General features: G+C 35.6%; 1 protein-coding gene and 1 long non-coding RNA gene across 2 annotated transcripts in view; one reads left to right on the top strand and one right to left on the bottom strand.

Moving 5' to 3' along the window:
* LOC143239901 (uncharacterized) overlaps positions 1–9221 on the bottom strand; it is a 49220-nt gene extending 39999 nt beyond the window's left edge. The window contains exons 1-2 of the long non-coding RNA XR_013021434.1: positions 9047–9221; positions 1451–1613 (exon numbers count right to left, since the gene is read on the bottom strand). This is a non-coding gene — a long non-coding RNA (uncharacterized LOC143239901). The remainder of the gene's footprint in view (positions 1–1450; positions 1614–9046) is intronic.
* A 3896-nt stretch (positions 9222–13117) lies between these two features.
* On the top strand, positions 13118–17258 carry LOC143236485 (protein FAM200C-like). The gene is made up of 4 exons (XM_076474771.1): positions 13118–13142; positions 15844–16268; positions 16539–16838; positions 17160–17258. The coding sequence occupies exons 1-4, from the start codon at positions 13118–13120 to the stop codon at positions 17256–17258; spliced, it is 849 nt and encodes a 282-aa protein (XP_076330886.1).
* The last annotated feature ends 4870 nt before the right edge of the window (positions 17259–22128 follow it).

Raw genomic sequence — 22128 nt, 5'->3', positions numbered from 1 at the left:
CACCACCCACCGCCAACTCTTAGGCTACTCTTTTACCAACGAATAGTGGGATTGACCGTCACATTATAACGCCCCCACGGCTGAAAGGGCAAGTATGTTTGGCGCGACCGGGATGCGAACCCGCGACCCTCAGATTACGAGTCGCACGCCTTAACACGCTTGGCCATGCCGATTAAATATGACAAAAAATATTTTTATTCTGAGCCATTCCGAAATACAAAAGAAAGTGTAAAAATGAAGCTAATGTTAATAAATTGACTGGTTGAGGTCCAGTGGTTAACACTTTAAAAATATGAATCAAGGATTTTCTTATTCGTTTCCCATTGTAGCAAAAAAGCGCTTCTCAATTTGGGATAGTGTGTGTGTGTGTGTGCAATAAGAGTAACAGTCAAATCTTACTCGGCGGCTTCTATTAGCTGCCTGCCTTCTCTCTAGCATATCAGATCAAAATTGGGGACGGTTATGTGCAGGTAGTCCGTGTACAGGTTCCTGCAAAAGTTATAAACAAACAACACTGCTGAGAAACTAAACCAACACTAAAACAAACAACACTGCTGAGAAACTAAACCAACACTAAAGCAAACAACACTGCTGAGAAACTAAACCAACACTAAAACAAACAACACTGCTGAGAAACTAAACCAACACTAAAACAAACTGCTTCAAGAAAGAAGCGGTTTAAAAGCTAAATAATTGACTCAGCTTATTTATTAAGGGTAATGAGTAGAATTAGAAGTTAAGTATTACCCTAAAAAATACGTACTAGTTGTATAGTCTTTGTATTATACGTGTGGGTTTCTAGAACGCGGATATCCAATAAGCAGTGAAAGGTTTCGAAGAAAAATCAGAATCAAGATGGTTAAGATATATCTGTAGCGTACTTTCTGGTCAGTTATGTTTGTTAGCATACCGAGTTTGAAGTCAGCGAATTTTACACGTGAAGGCAAACCAGGTTATGAATTTAACCATTTTAAAAGAGATTTTACACGAGAAAAAGAACTCCAAGTGAAAATATTTTACCAGCAACAAATAAAGTACAACTGGGCAAAGATAATTCAACATAATATTAGGTTTATCTTTTAACGTTTAAAGAGTATAGTTGATGGTTCAATTAATCATATTTTTTAAAAACTTTGAATAATTTCATGAAACAGTTACGGCACAGTTATCACTCATTAATGTTTAATATTTTTTATAGTGATTAAAATTTCAGATCAAGTTATTCGGCATTCGTGAATGTTCACAACTTTATTTTTTTAACATTCCTATAAGATCAGAATTTTATACAAAAACGTTTATTGACGTATAGGACATAAATAGTATTTTTAATACTTAAATTTTGAACTTTTTTAACGTTATTAAATTCCAACTGACAAAATTAGTTAGTTGTTTACTTTCCCGACGAGAAAGCCTCGCCCTCTATCTAATTAGTCAATCAGTTTTTACGTACCTTTTTTTTTTTCAATTTATCTTTTGTTTCTTCAACATCTAATGCATTTCTCAATATATATTGTTCTTCACTTATCATTTCCTATTCTTCAGTTTTACTTCTCAAATGATGTTTCTTCTTATTCTCTGTGTTGCTTGGATGTTAAAGACTTAAATGTGAGAAACTAATAAAATCAGGTTTTAAATACTTATATATCAGAATTAAAATGACATGAACATTAAAAAAAGTTCAAAAATAGGTAAGATATAAAAAGTGTTAACATATACAAAACAAAACAAAAATATTGTTAAAACCCTGACAGGTGGAGCTGTCTTCCTTATGATTCAAGAACAAAGTTCCACACGTCTAAAGTGCTGAGTTGAACAATATTTTTTTTTTTTAAATACAGATTTGAAATGATATTCTCATTGTATAAGTCATTGTATCATACACGTGAAAGTAAATATTATATATTTTTAGTTTTTTAACTTTGTAATAAAATTGTATCACATCAATAATTTTATGAAATATTTTAGTTTTTTTTCATTATACATACTAATTTATCATTTAACTTGCCCTCCAGTGTCACAGAGTCATGTGCGCGGACTCACACCGCTATAATCAGGGTTTCGATACCCATGATGGGCAGAGCACAGATAACAAATTATGTGGCTTTAGGGTTACTTCAAACCATTTAATTTAGAATACCCATTTTGCGTTAAACATATTACAATAACGGTCATATGTTTTCAGGATATAGACCTTTCTTCACTGGGAGTAAGTTGAATAGCTTGTATTAGAGCTCTTCTTATTTTATAAACCATATTTTTGCGCCTATATTATGTCTTAGTATCACGAATAAATACAGTCGCATCAGCCTAATAAATGCCATTTGTATTCAAATACCTCAACTTTATTATGTTTAGTAGTAGCATGTTTGAGACATTCGGTGACTTTATAATAAAAAGCAGTAAATAAGTGCTTAGCTAAGCCACCAAGAAGTTAAAAAAACAACAAAAAACCGTCAGTAAACGTTAATATTAATCATTATACGTTATACAGGAGACCTGACTTCAAACCACCCCTGCCTCCCCCCATGAATAATTCTTAGCTCTAGGGTGAGGGGAGTACACTGTTGACACAAATAACAGGTTCTTTTAAACTTCACACGCTTGCCGTCAAGCTTAGCACCAGGTGCCAGAGTTCCCTATCAAAATCGATAAGAATCTACAAAACCTGTCTCAGTGTTTGCTGCTTGGGTTGCACCAGCTAACCCTTCATTTACGCCCTTCTACATGGAATAAGAACCAGCGGTACAAATAATAAGCGAATAGCTGTTTTAAGACGGATAATCTCCGTCTCTTTCTTACGAGAGCACAGTCTAGTATTTACTTTTAAGCGAAAGAATTAGGTGTTCACTCAAGCAAGTACTTGCTTAACATAATATAAGAAAAATGTCTTCAAAACTAGTTGTGATTACTATTTATTTAAAAACGCAATATATAGGATTCATGGACGTATTTTGTTCATCATGATTGCACGTGAATTCGGCAACCTAACAGTACAATAATACATTTTGGAAATCGATAGATATAATTAGAGTGATTCTGACCAGTTCGAACACGTACAGTGTAATAAGCGAATAATCTTATATTGTGGCAAACGGAGAAGTAAATTAATAATAACATAATTTTCATTAATTTTTACTCCATTTTTTGTTAACCAATATCGCGTACATCGTGCCGTTTAAACTAGCTTTAAATAACTATACTTAGAATTAAAAAAAAATAAAGTCTGTACCTTATTCGTTAGATAAATGTAAAAACAAATATTTGCGTTTTCACAGTAGTTCGGCATCGCCGAGCGCGTTAAGGCATGCGATCGTAATCTGAGGGTCGCGGGTTCGCATCCAAGTCGCGCTAAACATGCTCGCCCTCCCAGCCGTGGGGTTGTTATAATGTGATGGTCAATCCCACTATTCGTTGGTAAAAGAGTAGCCCAAGAGTTGGCGGTGGATGGTGATGACTAGCTGCCTTCCTTCTCGTCTTACACTACAAAATTAGGGACGGCTAGCACAGATAGCCCTCGAGTAGCTTTGTGCGAAAATTCAAAACAAACAAACAAAACAAATTCACAGTAGTTGTACAATATGTTTAAATCCCAACAATACTAATGTTTCCACTTAAAACTTTGCCTGGGAAAAATACGCAACATTACTGTAAAAGTTACATCATTCGCTACATTCTTCAATAATCTTAGTTACGTTTGATACTTTTTATATCTTGAAACATAATATGATTGATATGGCTAAGTGCAGAGCAAAGACTGCATTTTTACATGCAACACTGTGCTTCAAAAATTGCCTTATAATATGCTAGCAAAGATCTCAATCTACACATTATATTATTTCTGTTGGTTTCAGGAGGATGGTGGGACGGAATGTGCGTGTATCATTCACCATGTGGGTCTATTGAATATTGGCACAAATATTCCACAAATGCACCTGTATTGGTCAGGTTCTGTTCGTCCCCCGCTGGTACAGCGATAGGTCTACGGATTTACAACGCTAAAATAAGGGGTTCGATTCCCCTCGGTTGACTCAACAGATAGCCTGATGTGGCTTTGCTATAAGAAAACACACACACACACATTTTCTGCCTGATAGTCTCACTATTTTCAGTGTATTATCTAAGTTTTTCTTCTAGAAGTTCTGGAAAGTTTCGTGGGTATTAGCATTCGTGAAGTAACAAGAAAAAATCTATTTAGTTGTGAAACTCGTGAAAACAACAAAACGAATAGAAGAACGGTTCTAAAATCTTCCTGGGGTATATACAAAAGATTTCGAATATTTCACGAATTTAAGAAGTTAAAAATGTTGATAATTGTTCATCGCGTACGGACACAAAGATACAGTTCACAAAAGAACACAACGTCACAACAAAGTTTGTGTGATGATACTTCATGTTATATCAAAACTACACTACGTCCAATTATTCTTTGATGATTGTTTTTTTTTTTTAATTCAAAGCTACATGAGAGCTATCTGCGCTAGCCATCCCTAACTTGGCAGTGTGAAACTAGAGGGAAGGCAGCTAGTCATCACCACCCAACGCCAATTCTTGGGCTACTCCTTTATCAACGAATAGTGGGATTGATCGTCACATTATAATAACCTCACGGCTAAAAGGGCGAGCACATTTGGTGTGACGGTGATTCGAACCCGCGATTACGTGTCGAGTGCCTTAACCATCTGGCCTTGTCGAGCCCTTTGATGATGGAAATACCATTTAAGTATAAGATCAAGTATATATATATTAATATTATTCAGTCTAAAAATACTTACTACAAAATTCTTAGTGTTTAAGTTACACAGCTTCTACCTCACAATGGTACGGCAGTATGTTTGTGAACTTATAATACTAGAAATTGAGTTTCGATGATCGTGGTGGGCAGGACACAGATTGCCCATTGTATAGTTTTGTGCTTAATTCCAAAGAAACAAACACGCAATTTCTGGTAGTTTTCCATTAACTTATGAATATTTCCTCAAATTTTTAACTATATTATAAATTTTCAGTTCTTGAAGGCCAAATCAGTCATTAGAATTTTCGTTCAGCGTGAAAGTGAATCCTTCTCTTCAGATAAACTTTCCAGCTTTGGAAAGTAAAGTGCACTCGAGACTGACAACTGAAATCAACCAGAGATTGGCCCCGTTGTTAAAGTTCACAAGAGGACTCAAGTTGTTCCTTTCTTTATGGAAGATCCTTTCCCCCATGAAAAATAAAACTTATCTTCAGTCCAACAAATAAAACACAAAAACATCAAACGGTTCGTCCTCTTTGGGGATTAGTTTGAGTCTTACATATCGGGATAAATAGGGAGGTCTCTCCACTTTTAGAAAATGCGAAGCTAAGATTTAAGTTCGCTAGAGACCAAACCAGTTGTGAAAAATTGTTGTTAGGGCTTAGTTTACACTATTGCTTTAGGGGAAGAGAGGGGGAGATTCCCCAGTTTAGGGTGAGAAAAGGAATCTAGAAACTAACAAGTAAAGCCAATTATCGTATGTTTTAGTAAGTCTTGTTCGTATTCTTTGTTTATGAGAGTTTTCCCCCCATTTGGATAAGATAGTTTGAAGACTTGAATAGTGAAATCCAAAAATCTAGCGTGTTGCCTTAAACTAATTTAAAACTTAAAGCTACAAAATTTTACTTCGGGTTTTCCCATTTGGATTTAGTCAAATCGTTTGATAATTGTTAAGTGAAAATCACTGAAAATGCACTAGTTTGTTAGAGGACTAAAGTTGTTTAGTTTATTTGATATAAATTTGCTCAATTACATATTATTTTACACTTTTTTCTATCGTTTTATGATTCGGGTTGAATTTTTTTCAATAAAAATGACTATAAAGGGAATTATTAAATTATAATTCAAGAATAAGTTCATATTTGTTAGTGCTTGGAAATGTTGTTTTAGTGTGTGTTACTTTTCCATCTGAACGTTATCTTATAAAACTCATGGATTAAACGACTACGTGAAAAACCAAAGTGCGTAGCATAGCCCTTCCTGATTTACAAATTCTGACCAAAGAGAGGACAAAAGCAGCATCCATCGTCTGCATGACTACTGTTAACCGACTAGCAGAACTGATTCTCTCTTTTATAACGTGGTTACAGATGAATGTGTGAAGCGTGTCCAGAGATATGACATATCGCAGGTTCTAACCAAAGACCCTACTTTCTGATCCAAAGTACTTCACATACCACTAGGTTATGCTCGCCCCCACTAAAATATTTTCAAATATTTTGATATCTTATCTAATTGTATTTTTCTAGCTGTCTTCATATTGCAACTTTTTTTATGTATGCTATTGCCGTGATATGCTATTGAAGATTGTATTAGATACATAACAGAAGCATCAAATAAGGTTAGCTCCAAGCTCTTCCAAATATTCGTTGTGTGCTCTTTGAAATTTTTCTTTCTTAAAGCGAAACCTAAACAGGGCTTAAAATGTGAAAACAAAATATTTAAATCTTGAACCAATGCCTTGAGTTATAAGTTATATAAAATATATCTTATAATCTTGAATGTTTGTTTAACCTTTACACGTCACAAAGGAACAGAGCATTGATATAGCAGTAACAAAGTTCCTTATCAAGCGCTTAGCTGCTAATAATAATGAAAAATAATATTCCAAACCCTAACTTGAAGAAAGCAGTTTTACCAACCTGAAAGTTGAAAATAAAGTATATCATAGTTCCCTCTTTTCTACAACAAATTTTAATTTGTTTTAAAACAGAAACTGTATTTTCAATCATTTGGTAAAAAATTGAAATAAACAGTGTCGAAATATTGAAAACAAAACATTTTTAAAACAACTATTTATAATGAAATGCGAAAAATCTAGATATTGAAAACCTCATATTAAAATCAAATTTCTAAAATTAGAGAAGAAAATTATTGGAGTGAGGAAAATTTAGTTTTTGTGATTGGTCAAATAAAAAATATTTAATGATCATCAAAGGTTAAATAGTTAAAGCAAAATAAAAGTATAAAAAAGAAATTATAAATATAAACATCGAATTTTTGTATTCAGTCTTTTATAAATATATTTATTTGTCGTGTACACAGTAATTGTGTACATAGTGCATTTGTTTAGTTCATAATAGCACTAGAAATCGGATTTTATTACCCTTGATGGGCACGCCACGAAAAAAAAAAAACCTTTTGTATAGCTTTAGGCTTAACAATGCATTGTTGCTTGATGAAGACCCAGGTAAGTGGGTCGAAAGCTCTCAATAAAAGTAATTTAACGCAGAGAAACGTCCGTTTATAATTCTACACATTAATTTATATACGTTACGTTTCGTCAACAACAACAACAACAGTTAGTCCATAAAGTGTACCAGCTTAGAATCAGTGGGTTTGAAACTGTAACCTGATAAACACCAGTTTCGTTACTCCGTGTTCAGCAGTCTAAGTTGTTTGCATTTTCATGAGTATTACTCACCTACTTCCTATTCTTTTTCACCCATTCGATTTTCGTATTTTTGTATCTCAAGCTCTATACCTGATACACCAGTTACTTTTTTTTTTTTTATGAAAAAGTTAAAGTCGACAGTTTTGAGATACACCGTTCTACAGAAATTATCTATACAACCCTTGAGTACGAGATAGAGTTCAACCAAAATATCATGCACAGAAATTCAATAAATATTGTAAGTACGAGAAACACCGGTGTAAATATCTCATTTTTTTTCGTAAAATGCCAAGAGCATCGTAAATATCAATCAAAATAAGAGAAATAAAAGCTTATCTGCTGTTAGAGATGTAGAAAATTATTAAGTGAAACAATCTGCTAGCTTGCAAATTCTCGTGACTGGTTGTAAAGTTAATTCAAGTAAAATGAAATAATAAATAAATTAAATTAAACAGTTTATAAGTTTAACAAAATAAGCTAAATATGTATGAGGATGAATTATTAAGTCTTACCTAAAAATGAAATTTATAAATGCCTTAAATAGAAGTGGTAGTAATTATAATTCAGTTACTTACTCATGACTCATACCTTAGCGGGCCCGGCATGGCCAAGCGTGATAAGCCGTGCGACTCTTAATCTGAGGGTCGCGGGTTCGCATCCCCGTCGCGCCAAACATACTCGCCCTTTCAGCCGTGGGGGCGTTATAATGTTACGGTCAATCCCACTCTTTTACCAACGAGTAGCCTAAGAGTTGGCGGTGGGTGGTGATGACTAGCTGCCTTCCCTCTAGTCTTACACTGCTAAATTAGGGACGGCTTCCACAGACAGCCCTCGAGTAGCTTTGTGCGAAAAACAAACAAACATACCCTAGCAGTTGTTGTACATAAAAATAGATGATATATATATATGTGTGTGTGTAGCATCAAGACGATTACTGTATTTGTCATATTTCACCTGGCCTGATGATCTCTAACAATGGCAAACGTCCTCTTTGGCACTGGATATACAAGATGTATTGTGGTTGATATTTTATAATATAATCCTCTTTACTTTCACTCTGGCCCGACATGGCTAGGTGGTTAAGGCAAATCGAGGATCGCGGGTTCGAATCCCCGTCACACCTAACATGCTCGCTCTTTTAGCCGTGGGGACGTTATAAGTGATGGCCAATAACACTATTCATTAGTAAAAGAGTGACCTAGGATTTAGCGGTGGGTGGTGATGACTAACTGCCTTCCCTCTAGTCTTACACTGCTAAATTACGAAAGGCTAGCGCAAGTAGCCCTGGTGTAGCTTTGAGTGAAATTAAAAAACAAACAAATTATCACTTATGGTTCTTACAGACTGCAAAAGAATTGAATGAGCATTGTTTAGTTATGATGTTAGGACGTCCAAATGGTAATGTTACTTTTTTCGTCCATCTATAAGGAATCGGGAGATATGAAAAATATGCATGTCTCTTAGAAACGTTTTAACTTTAGTTTGAAAGGTATAAGAGATAAAAATATTTTTGAATTTTGAAGATCTTTTTTTTCTTTTTTTGAAGCAGCGTTGAGACCAAATAGGATTACCAACTAGTATTAATACATTTTATACAATAACTCGCAAGATTCCAGTATATTTGCTCATGACCCACGTACCATTTAAAGTGCACCACCCTGCAGAGCAAGGAGGTTTTCCTGTCAGCCCAGGTATAACCGATGAACCTCAGATAAGAAAATGCTAGCAACTAACACCTTGAAATTAAAGACTACTCGGTTCTCAGCTGCTAACGAAGATTCTTACTTGTTCAACCTGTCAAGCTCTCTCTATGGCAGCGCCGCTCACTGACAGCGGGAACTCTGTCAGTGGCGATTTTAATTAGGGCGCCACCAAGAGGGGGCGTATATCATGAAAATGAAGGCTTTACTGAGTAAACAGTGCATATAGAGAGGGTAGAGCAGAATTAGTTAACCTCGAGCCTAGGTTACAGGTCACTAAAAAGTTTCTGCGTTGATTTAGGTGTGAGTTGGCCCGCCTTCTGAGAACTTTTGCTTTTTTTTCATTTTTTTTTTGTAAAGATTGACCGCTGCGCACCCCTTAATTTGTAAGTCCTAATCGTGCCATTAGAGGCGGCGGAAGCTAGGACTTGTAGCGTGGAAAGTTGCCGCTGGCTTTAAGCAAGACTACGAATGGATGAACGTTGTCGATCAGCAGATGACGGCTTCAACTAGCAATCGGTACAGAGTAGTGGACCTTATCTGTTGTAGTCATCTTCTCTTGAATACTATGATGAGAGTTTGAGCACAAAATATAAGGACGGGTTTCAATCTGGCCTCAGGCTTCAAGTTCCTATAATATTACGTTTAAAATTTCGTTTTTATATCCAAAGAAATAATGGTTATTTTAAGGGTTGTTTGAAAGCTTTATGGAATATCATTGATTGGTATTCTAATAGACACTTACTCTGAATGTACAATTGTTTTGTTAAGGTATGTCATGTTTGTAGCATTATTCCTTTGCGTCAAGTAAATTTTACCGTAAAAATGACTTATCGAAAATTTCTATTATCATTCGACGATATTACTTCTGTCCAACAGCATCCTTTGGACATTTTACGTTAGATATTGTTTGTTTCATTGCAAAGTCTAAATTATCTGAAAAACTGAAGAGTGCAATGCTTTTCGTAAAAGTCGCAATTTAATGTCGAATTTCATCACTAGGTTTTACATAAAACAAAACAAGATTCTTTAAGGGGACCCAAACTTTGAAGGTGTTGTATGCTTATGATAGTCCTTAACACACTGCATTAACTACTTTAAACGTTGTTATGAATATTTATTGGATTAAAGTCTTTATTGAATGATGTCCAATTCATAAAGCTATTTCTTTCTACATCGGTGGATTAAATGCTGTTTGATGATATTCTATTTTTGTTTTGAATTTCGCGCAAAGCTACTCGGGTGCTATCTGCGCTAGCCGTCCCTAATTTAGCAGTGTAAGATTAGAGGGAAGGCAGCTAGTCATCACCACCCACCGCCAACTCTTGGGCTACTCTTTTACCAACGAATAGTGGGATTGACCGTCACATTATCACGCCCCCACGGCTGAAAGGGCGAGCGTGTTTTGGTGCGACCCGGATTCAAACCCGCGACCCTCAGATTACGAGTCGAACGCCTTAACCCACTTGGCCTGCCTTCTCTTCGAAAACATTATAAATAGAAGTTTTAACACTTTAAACGACGATAATTAGCCATCAACGAAAAAAAAAAAAGAAAGAAAAATTCACCAATGTGCTGATATTAAGTTGATAATTTTAACTTCGTTTTCTAATAATACATGTAACAGTTTTTTTTAAAGCTTAGGCCTGACAGTTTTTGAATTTTTTCAGAAATAGTTTGGTTGTTCAAAAAGTAACTAATAGTAGAAAGTGTTTGTTTGTTTTTGAATTTCGCGCAAAGCTACACGAGAGTTATCTGCGCTAGTCGTCCCTAATTTAGCAGTGTAAAACTAGAGGGAAGGCTGTTAGTCATCATTATCCACCGCCAACTCTTCAGCTACTCTTTTACCAACGAATAGGGGGATTGACTATAACATTATAACGCCCCTATGGCTGAAAGGGCGAGCATGTTTGTTGCAAGGGGGGTTTGAACCCGCGACCTTCAGATTACACCTTAACCCAACTTCCCATGACGGTCCTCCTCGTATAAAGTGTATAAACAAATGGAATTACCAGTCTCCTGCACGTAAACAATTAACACATTAATATCATATTTAATGGAAGAAGTAAAAACTAAAAGCGAGATAGATCAGAACCAGTCTTTCTGAGTAGATGTTTTAGTTCATTAAGCTAACTGCCTCTTGAATGAAGCACCTATCACATTTGCCAAATACTGATAGCATTTTTTAGCAACTTGTAACCTGTCTTGGAGGTTTAGTAATCTGGCGTATTAGGTGCCGTTCAGGTCAAAACCTTAAAATACTATACTTTTCTAGAATGTAGTACAAATTTTGATACAAAGTAGTAAGATGTAATGGAAAACAATAACAACGAAATATCTAGTCACCTTTTATCTCTTAGTCTAAAAATACTGAAGTTTTCCAAATAGTTACACTAAAAATACTTCACACATGTTACACTTTCTGATAAGTATCGAAATACAAAAAGCATTCAAAATCGTTTTCAGACTAACAATAATTTCAAATTCGTTTATGCATTTTTTGGCATAATATAACATAGACTTCAAATGATTTTTATAGCAAATTTTGAAACTTTTCACGAATTTATATCATTATCTTTCCTTACATTAGTTCTTATCAGTTTTAGTTTATCTTTCAATAGGACTAGAAGTTTTTAGTTATTAGTACGTCTGGATTGTGAAGATAAAGATTCTTGGTTTTCGATCCTTTACTACAGAAAAACGCTATGCATTTTGAGACTGTTGTATAGCTCACGAGTTGGTAGTGACAAGCTTTCTTCCGTCTAATCTATCAGTTTAAAATCAAGAACGGCTTAGGCAGGTAGCCCTTTGGGTACTTTTGTGTGTGCAAAATTTGAAACTAAATAAATGCTTGCAATATATAAAGAAGAAGGTTTCTTTCGTCTGTTTGAATCCACGTCTCACCAAATATGCTTACCCTTTCGGCTGTGTCGGCGTTATAATGTTCAGTCAATCCCACTGGTAAGTTAATTGGTAAAAAAGTAGCCCAAGAGTTGGCGGTGGATGGTGATGATTAGCTGCTTTCCCACTAGTCTCACCATGCTAAATTTGGGACGGCTAGCGCAAATTTGCGCGAAATTCAAAACATACCAAACCAAAACCTCTCGTCTGTTATCTTTTGAATGAAGTGTCTTAATCTGAATGAATATTAAGAATATCCCTGATGGTTGTATTGTAAACGTTATAAAACCTCATGGATATTGGACTTTATCCACCTGTCTACACTGGCAATTGTTTTTGATTAATAACTTTGTAATCTGTACATAACATATGTAATACAACGAGGAAGTGTAATTTTTCAACTTTTAACCATTCTTCTTCCAAGCAGCATCTTTATTCTCTGTGACAACTATAAGTACTTCTATAATTATATGAAAGGAAAATTTATGGAGCGCTCGGATATCAGTTACTTAATTACAGGTACCTACACCATCGTAAATTTTCTCAGTGCCAGAGTCACGCCACATAGCGGTCAACAGCGTTGATGAATCGTGACGTCTCACCCACTAAGTCAGTTTCACCGCTGAGCGATCGATATTTAATTCAACCAGATAATATTCTGTGCTGCAAAAACATGATAATGCGATATGGCTTATAACATTACTGACTATTTTGAAATATCCCAATGAAGCTCATGGTGTTGAGTAACTTAATGCAATCGGAACTTTATTTTTATCACAACCTCTAGTTTTCTCGGCCAACGTCCAAGCGGATGGCCTGTGACAGATGACCGAGGTACAATTAGTAATTGAACCTTCTGGTTTGACTTCATACTGACAAAACGTAGAAAGAATATTTGATTACAAACAGCAACGATAGAATTTCTAAAGAAAAAAAATCGACACTAGAATTTGATTGAATGATGACAGCTTGATGACATAAGTGTTACAGCAATGTGTGACTTTTGACAGCTTTATGGGTCAAACCTGAAGTCCACAGAGTAATATGAACTATTTCAAAACAGGGTTAGAGTACGTTTGCTTTTATATTGTAAGTTTCGCTTCTATGTATATGACATCTCAAAAGTTTACCCGGGGTATGAACATTTATATTTTGTTAGAAAATGTCACCAATCAATGTTGTTTTGATCGCAGTATCGAAGGAAAGTATAGAGATTTTCTGATAGGTGATTGCGTTTCGTGATTTCCTCTTTCGCCTGTTTTTCTCTTTTCAACGAAACTTTTTAAAAATTGTTATTTAAAAGTAATCGAGTTTGTCAGCTAAAGCCAGAACAAATATAAGTTTTGCGGTTTTTGCAAGGAGTCTTATCGTAATAAGTCAAACAGAAAAATCAAAGCAACTAAACTGGAGAAACTTAGTTTACTGTTCGTATGGAGCAAAGTTGCTAATAAACCAGTTAAGAATTGTTTTTCCCACGAAATGTACTTGCGCAAGGTTCTCGGAATTGTTTTGTTTCAAGAATAAAAAAAGTCAAAATTAAGAGTAGAAATCGTTTTTTTTATTTCTTACTGCTGAAGTTCATGTTTTATGCTATGTTGTAGCCTACAGAGGGCATTAATTATTCTTTCCATGATTCATAGCGTGTATGCGTTAACTGATGTCATGACACTACAAAGTGCAATGTTAATCGTCCTTATGTGACGCAATTTTACTATTTACTGAGTGATTGACACACAAAACACTACTGTTAGAGGCGCGAATCGTTAAACATGTGATCTCTCCTGGCGGCCTTTGGCTCCCTCTCGGGAAAATTGTAAAACGTATCAAATACATATAATAAAAGTGATTTATGTTTGAGACTCTCTCGAGTGTGTGTCTGATATGGCCAGGTAGTTAGGGCACTCGACTGGTAATCTGAGAGTCGCATGTTCGAATTTTCGTGACACCAAACATGCCCACCTTTCCAGCAATGGGAACGTTATATAGTTATGTTCAATCCCACTATTCGTGGGTAAAAGAGTAGTTCAGAGTTGGCGGTGGGTGGTAATTACTAGCCGCTTTCCACGTGTTCTTACACTGCTAAATTAGGGACGGCTAGCGCAGATAGCCCTCGTGTAGCGAAATTCAAAAAACGAAAACATACAGCAAAGTCTTGACTGTGTTAAGGAATGTACATATGATGCCTCGAGAAAAACTACCTAATGATAATATTTTTATTTACCCATGCTAGTTATCAAAGGATTGGTCACACATACACACAGAGCAAAGTGTGTTTATTTTGACATAAATTTTGTCTGAGCTACTTTTTCAGTTTTTTGACATTACGATGAAACTAAATCCTTGACTAGTACACTTTCGTTTAACCGATAACTTATGCTCATTAGCTCAATATTTATGTTTGATACTGAACTGTAAATAAAGATTTGTTTGCGAGCCAGTGCATCTATATTTGTTGTCTCACAGAATCTTAGTTCTTAACAATAGCTCATATATCTGCTAGGTTTGATACTTCAGATTATTGTAGTTTTTTCCGTTGATTTAGAATATTAAAACACACAACATAAACTTTGGTGAATAATAATAATGTTATACTGAACAATGGGTTGAATAATAGAGTATTTTGAATGCAAAACTGCAAAGTTCTCAGTGTAACATGATCCAGAATTGGGCTAGCTTGCCTGTGATTATAGGTAATGTGAAGCTGGCACAGACCTACAAGAGCACTTAGAGAAGGACGCATACCTTCCTGAGCTGAAAGGAAGCAAGGTTTAGGAAGGAAACTTGCTAAAATTGCAGACCTATTGAGAAGGTGAGAAGTGTGACAGACCTATTTGAGGACATTATCTTGGGAGAGAGATAGACACATCTGAAGCTACTAAAAACTTGCAAATGTCTGATGAAATAGCCGAAGAAAGAAGGTCATACCAAATGTCATCTGGTAGAACAGTGGTTCCCAAACTGGGTGTAATTTAACAATTTATCGGGGGTAATGGAGGGGTGACAGAAAAAAAGTTAAAATTCTGAAAATCAAGAAAACATTGAGGTAGCTGGTATTAGGATTAATGTTAACTTAGTCTTAGTATGTAAAGTTGTAAATTAAACCTATTTTAAGTATGTAATAAAGTTAAACCAAATAACAATAAACATCAAAAACTAATATACAGTAGTAGAAAAGAAAAAATATGTATCTAAGTGTGTGGTAACCTAAAAGTATTTTGACAAGTATGCTTCAGAACACAAGTCACTCAGTAACCCTGATGACTCATCGACGTGTCCAGTACGCGTCACTCACTGCCTGAGGTTGCCTCTATTTCACACTGTCAGTTTCTATGTGAGCATCAGCCGAGGTAGACAAAACCTGGTATGTATGTGTACTGCCCTGTGCAGTATAGTTAATATTTACCTACTATTACATCATTCCTGTGCTGAATAAGCTCTTTTAATGCTATCTAGAATGTCATGAAAAAATAAATAATAAGTTCACATTGTTCACACTTTTTTATGCAGTTTTTCTTTTTCTCTTTTTGCAGATTAAACAATAAAATGTCTAAAAAAGCGCACCTACTCTGACGCCTTTCATCGCTATGGCTTTGTGAATGTACCTTCTGGTGGAGAGGATCGGCCACAATGTGTAGTATGTCACAAAGTGTTGACAAATGAAAGCCTCAAGCCATCAAAACTCTCAGCTCACCTCCAGAAGTGCCATCCAAATCTTTAAAATGAGGATCAGGCTTATTTTCAGTGCCGGGCTGTAGCACTGAAGAATATCCAGTTCGGTTCATTTGGAATTCAAACCCAAAAGCTTCAAGCTGCGGTCGAAGCATCTTAATTTGTAGCATATAAAGTTGCCAAACAACAAAAATGCCACACCATTGCAGAGAATCTGATTGTGCCTTGTGCATACGAGATGGTAAGCAAGGTATGTGGGGAGGATCAAGCGAAGAAACTGAGTGTCATATCTCTATCAAACAACACAATCCGCCGACGAGTCGATGACATGGCATCAGATATTCTGTCCCAAGTTACAACAGAGATCAAGGAAAGCTCATATAGCAAATTCTCCTTGCAATTTGATGAATCGTGTGACGTAACCAGTTGTGCTGTTCTCTTTGGGTTTGTTCGTTACGTCCACCAGGACAAGATCAAAGAAGAGTTCCTATTATGCGAAGATCTGCTTACAACCACGAAGGGAGAAGATATCTTCAATATCATCAACAGTTTCTTTACCACGAATGGATTGGATTGGAACAGCGTTCAACAGGTAGGGAGAGATGTTTATATAAAGTCTAGATTAGTATAAATACAATGAATTACATGGCATATAGTCATATAGTTTTATTTATTGTACAAGTAGCTGTAGTGTAGCTAATATTTTATACATAATTCACAACAAAGTATTGTGCCTGTCGTACTGAAATACTAAAGTACCAAAATAAATTAAATGAAATTAAAACCATATAATTATAACGCAAAAGATAAGTAAGAATGACTAACTGACGCAATCTATAATAGTTTTTCTTTTTTAATCTAGGTCTCCGTCGATGGAGCACCGTCGATGATGGGTCGTAATCATGGATTATGGGGTTTCATACAAGCTGTGAATCCAGAAATTTCTGTAGATCATTGCATCATTCATCGGTACTCTCTTGGATCAAAAAGCCTGCCTGGTAATCTGATATTAGTGTTTGAAGACGTGTTGAAAATCGTCAATTTCATCAAGTCCAAGGATGTGAATTCGCGCATATTCAGGGAGATGTGCAAGGAAATGGGAGAGCAGTATCAAGTTATGCTCTATCACACCGATGTTTGCTGGTTGTCACGAGGCAAGGTTGTACGTCGAGTCATTGAGCTCCGAACGGCTCTTCAGGAATTTCTGAAACAAGAAGAATCTCCTTTTGCTACCAAGTTCACTGATAAGGAGTGGCTTGCTCGACTTTGTTACTTGGCTGACATATTTGCGGAGCTGAACAGTGATAATCTGCAACTCCAGGGCCAAAACACGACTGTAATTGATGTCCATCACATTGCGACTGCATTTCTGGGAAAATTGAGACTCTGGATTCGACGCTTGGAGAAAGGAGTGATCGCTCAGTTTCCCACCCTAGACCAGTTTGTTGAGGAGAATAGTTATGATACTGGATCACTTTTACAGACCATCAACAAAGAGATGAGCGACCATTTGAAGGGGCTTGAAACAAGCATGCAGCACTACTTTCCAGAGAGTGACCTAAAAACAGCCTGTCTTCAGTAGATCATTCATCCCTTTTCTGTACCTGATGAGGCCATTCATGATGATGATTTCCCTGCAAAGGAGGAGTGGATCACAATGCGAGCAAATGAAGCCTTGAAAGTCAAATTCCAAAACCAAAATGCAGATTCCTTTTGGATTTCACAACTAGCTGACTCGCCAACTCTGTCCAAGAGAGCCTTGAAGTTGTTGGTATCATTCTCAACAACGTATCTGTGCGAGAAGGGGTTCTCAACCGTGCTGGGGATGAAAACAAAAAAGAGGACTCGCTTGAATGTTGCAAACGATGCCAGGCTGGCACTTTCAACCACAAAGCCAAGAATTCCTAAACTAGCTTCAAGTATGCAACTCCATCCATCCCACTGATGTTCTTGACATCTTTGGCAATATTCATTAGAAATGCACAATGATCAAATACAATAATTAAAAGTGTAATTCAGTGTAAATAAATTATATAAATAAATTGTAAATAAATAAAGTGTAATAAATAAAGTGCAATATATCTCTAGTTTAATTTAGCCATATATATCAATGTTGAAAACATTTTGTGAAAGGGGTAACATGCTTAATGTGGCATGTTAAATTGGGTAACAAGCTGAAAAAGTTTGGGAACCACTGTGGTAGAAGTTTGTTGCCCTTCTAAGATGAACGACTACTTGGGAAGTTTCACTCATCAATACGAAAAATACTATGGCATAGTTAGTTGATCTTTTAATTTGTTAAAAACTTAGAAAAGACTATTTTAAAATATTATCTAAAGTAAAACAAGCAATTGAACACTTGAAAATTTTAACTACAAACAAAATATATCCAGTAACTGCTTTTATTAACTTATTACTCCAATACTAATCTAGGGAATCAGGATTTGATGCAGTAGAGGAAGTAAGATGCGATATCCACCGAGGTGTAGTAGGGATTATGACCAGCATAAAACAAAACTATCTGATGTAAATCCTCATGAAAAAAAGTTAAAAATCATAGCATTTTATGTCTCACGTCTAATTATGAGCTATAAAATGTAACATTACAATATTAAAGTCAGAGTGCTGCCCCGAATGAAGCACATATGACTCAAGCAATGATTCAAAGGCTGGAAACCGGGTTTGAATACTCGTGGTGGATAAATCACAGATAACAAATTTGTATAGCTTTGTGCTTAACAGCGAACAACACTTAGAAATTTACACCTCGCTGTCTGTCTTTATGTTTCTTGAGCTTTAGCATTTAAATACCGAATGTTGAAATTTTGTATGCTATCCCTTTACGTCTGAAGATATGCCTTTTATTTGATACAACTTATTAATACAGAAGTAATGAAAGTTTTTTTTGTACATATTAGGCAAAAATAGTCTCCAATAAATTCACTAATACAAAGACTGTGAAGTCTTTGCGTTGTTTACTTTAATAAAAGTTTTGTTTACAGCCCTTTAGAAATTGCAATGCCATTTTACAATTAACTAGAGTGGATACAACTTTAATTTGGGGAATTTATTGAAACTGCACATTTAGTTAATTAAATATGTAATTATAACACATGCCTGTTACAACAGTTTAGGCAGATCTATTTCGGGTGTGTAAATATTGTTCAGAGCAACAATGTTGTACGTACAAGTAAAGATATGAAATTAGTATTTATTGTATGCAAACACTTACTTTCTGCTAAGGCCTGATCATAACGAGATTAACAGTATGGTTCTTATTGTTCTGCTGTAGATGAGTGAAGCTTTCAGTTGATTAATACTTACTGGACGAGAATGAATTGATTGTAGTTTATTATATTTTCCTAAAGGTGTTCAACAGCATTCATATTAGGTCTATACAAAGTCTCTGAGGACTAACAACGCTAGAAACCGAACCGAGTTTCGATAGTCTTATTGGGCAAAGCACAGACAGCTCATAGTTTACCTTAGTGTTTAACTTCAAACAAAGAAACTATGCAAAGTCCGCTGAAAAAAGTAGATGTTTTGTCGTGGTTTCAATGCAGTGTTTGTTCGAGCAAGATAGCATGTTGCTCCTGTGTGATGAAGGTGATCCTAAATTAATAATGGTAGGAGACTGTATGAAGAAGTATCCATATTGTGTGCTACATTAAATCAACCGAGGTGTCTATACAGTGTGCTACATTAAATTAACCTAAGTGTTTATACAGTGGGCTGCATTAAATCAACCTAGGTGTCTATACAGTGTGCTGCATTAAATTAACCTAAGTGTCTATACAGTGTGCTGCATTAAATCAACCTAGGTGTCTATACAGTGTGTTGCATTAAATCAATCTAGGTGTCTATACAGTGTGTTGCATTAAATAATTAGGTTGACTTTAAAATAACACAATACTAATTAGATTGAAGACTTTCGACTGTACTAAGAGCAAACAACAGCGAGACTTAAGTTGAAATAATCACTGGACTTATCTTTGACCCAGAAGTATCATTCAACTTAGACAAGGAAAAACAGTTTTCTTTAGTCGTATGCAATAAAAAATAGATTGATTATGTGACGAAGAAGGCACATATGTGTAGCATATATAACAAACATCAGTCGATTATAATTAAACTAAAAAAAATATTTGATAACATCCGCTAGAACAGCATTAAACTAAAAAGACTTGGCGAAAATATTTATATACTGTTCTCTATTGATGTTATATGTATGGAGTAGTTATTGAGTAATAATGCTGGAGTAGTAACAGAAAAAGTAACGTATGATCGAACAAACATGTATGACTTGTTTTGACCATATGTTCGTTAAAACATACATACACTATAAGAAGGGGTGCTTTTAATACAATCTTTTTTTTAAAAAACATCCACGTTTTGTGTCAGAAAATTCACCTTACTATAGTGTGGAGTCATGCCTCGTTACATATCAGAAGTTTCAAGATGCAGTGTTAAATTATTCGACTGTCCAGAAGTGGCATAAAACAAATGTACATTACCAGAACAGTATAGTATCCTTAGTGTACTGAATCCAGAATCTCGAAATGTCATTGGACTATAGGAAACTTTGTTCCAGCAAAATCTGTTAGTAGACACCGAAACGTACTGTTTGAAATGACCATGTTTTGATCAAGTTAACGCATCAAGGTCAAAAAAATTTTGCAACACCTTACAATAGGAATGATATGAACACATTCATTCCATGGTATCCAGAAGAACGCTGAAGAGGAGATTGACCAAAAAAGGTTATTTTGCAATAAGAGCTATCTGCAAACCAGTGTTAACTAGAACTCGCTGTTGTCATCGTGTTATATGGGCAAGACAACATGCCAATTTACTGTTAGGACACTGGCAACATATCACAAGCGTGTTAAAGCTGGTTAGAATTATTGTTAGTTGTTTGCCTGGAGAACATACGAAGGAAACTTTCTTTTCCATAGGAGGTGATGTAGTTAGTGTTTCATCATGGTGAAAAAACTACTCTTCATATCCTCCAGAGAATCTCCCACGGCGCTCGCCATTTACAGGCGCTATATGCAGACAATATTTCCGCCATATGTTAGGGCAAGGTTTGGCAGTAACTTTGTGTTCCAGGCTGTCAATGCCACTGCCCACAGTGTGTGCGTTGTACACGATTATCTTCACTGGGAAAACGTTACAAGATTACTATAGCCAGTAGTCTCCAGATCATAATAACAATGAGATCTGTTGAGTAGAACACAAAATTGCTAACCATGACCATAAACCAGTTACTTTAGCTGAGTTTCAGTGCCCTCTAGTGACAAATTTAGATGAAATATTAGTAGAATACATCAATAACCTCATAAACATTAATAAACATATATTATTGTGGATGTTATTAGAGTACAAAAAGAACCAACTAAATACTGAATGGTTAATTCGAACAAGTATAAGGTTACAGACGTTATTTATAATAATTTGTTGTTATATTTTGTTTTCATTTATGTTTAATAAAGCTATATTGCGATAGGTGAAATGCTGAATTACACATTTTTCTACAGGTGTTTGATAAAATTATTTGGTATTGTAAGAAGTCATTAATGATGCCCATAGAACCTGTCTCCTTATACAAATTACATGTGTAAATGTTTAATATAAAGTTCATTTCTCAGTTTGACAGTGTAAAATGCATTAGTATTCATTCCATCTTGTTAATAATGATCTCATCTATTACAAAAGATGCAGCCATTTTGGTCTGTATAATATTGTGCAATAACATCAGAAAACACACTTTATCAATTTTTATGCCTGACGTTACCTAGTGATTAGAGCATCTGACTCACGAATTGTGGGTCGGAAGTTTGAATTCTGTCTCTGAGCATTGTGTTTATGTTTTTCATTATAGTGAAGCCACATCGGGCTATCTTCTGTGTCCACTGAGGGGAATCGAACCTCTGATTTTAGCGTTATAAATCCTAAGACTTACCGCTGTCCCAGCGGGGATGTCTCTGAACATGCTCGCCCTTTTGCCGTTGAGGCGTTGTAACGTTACAGTGAATCACACTATTATTTTGTGAAACAGTAAACCAAGAATGGGCGGTGGGTAACTTTGACTATCTATTCTACATACCATTAACAATCGCGAGGGTTTTGTTTGTTTTTTTAATTTTGCGCAAAGCTACACGAGGGCTATCTGCGCTAGTAATGTTAGAATGGAGGGAAGGCAAACAGTTATCACCACCCGTCAACACCTCCTGGACTACACTTTTACCAACGAATGATAGGATTGGTCGTACTATTATAACATTCTCATGACTGAAAGGTTGAGCATGTTTGGTATAATGGAAATTCGAACCCGCGAATCTTATATTAAGAGTCGAGCGTCCTTATCGCGAGGGTTTTAGTTACAGTTGTTCAACTCGAAATTCAGTTGTGGATCAAAATAAAACTTATGTTGTTGCAAGTAAACAATATAT

The sequence above is a fragment of the Tachypleus tridentatus genome, chromosome 13 (assembly GCF_004210375.1).
Source record: "Tachypleus tridentatus isolate NWPU-2018 chromosome 13, ASM421037v1, whole genome shotgun sequence".
In the NCBI taxonomy this organism is placed as follows: Eukaryota; Metazoa; Arthropoda; class Merostomata; order Xiphosura; family Limulidae; genus Tachypleus; species Tachypleus tridentatus.
Note: the sequence above shows the minus strand (reverse complement) of the source record. Positions and strands in the feature narration are given on the sequence as shown.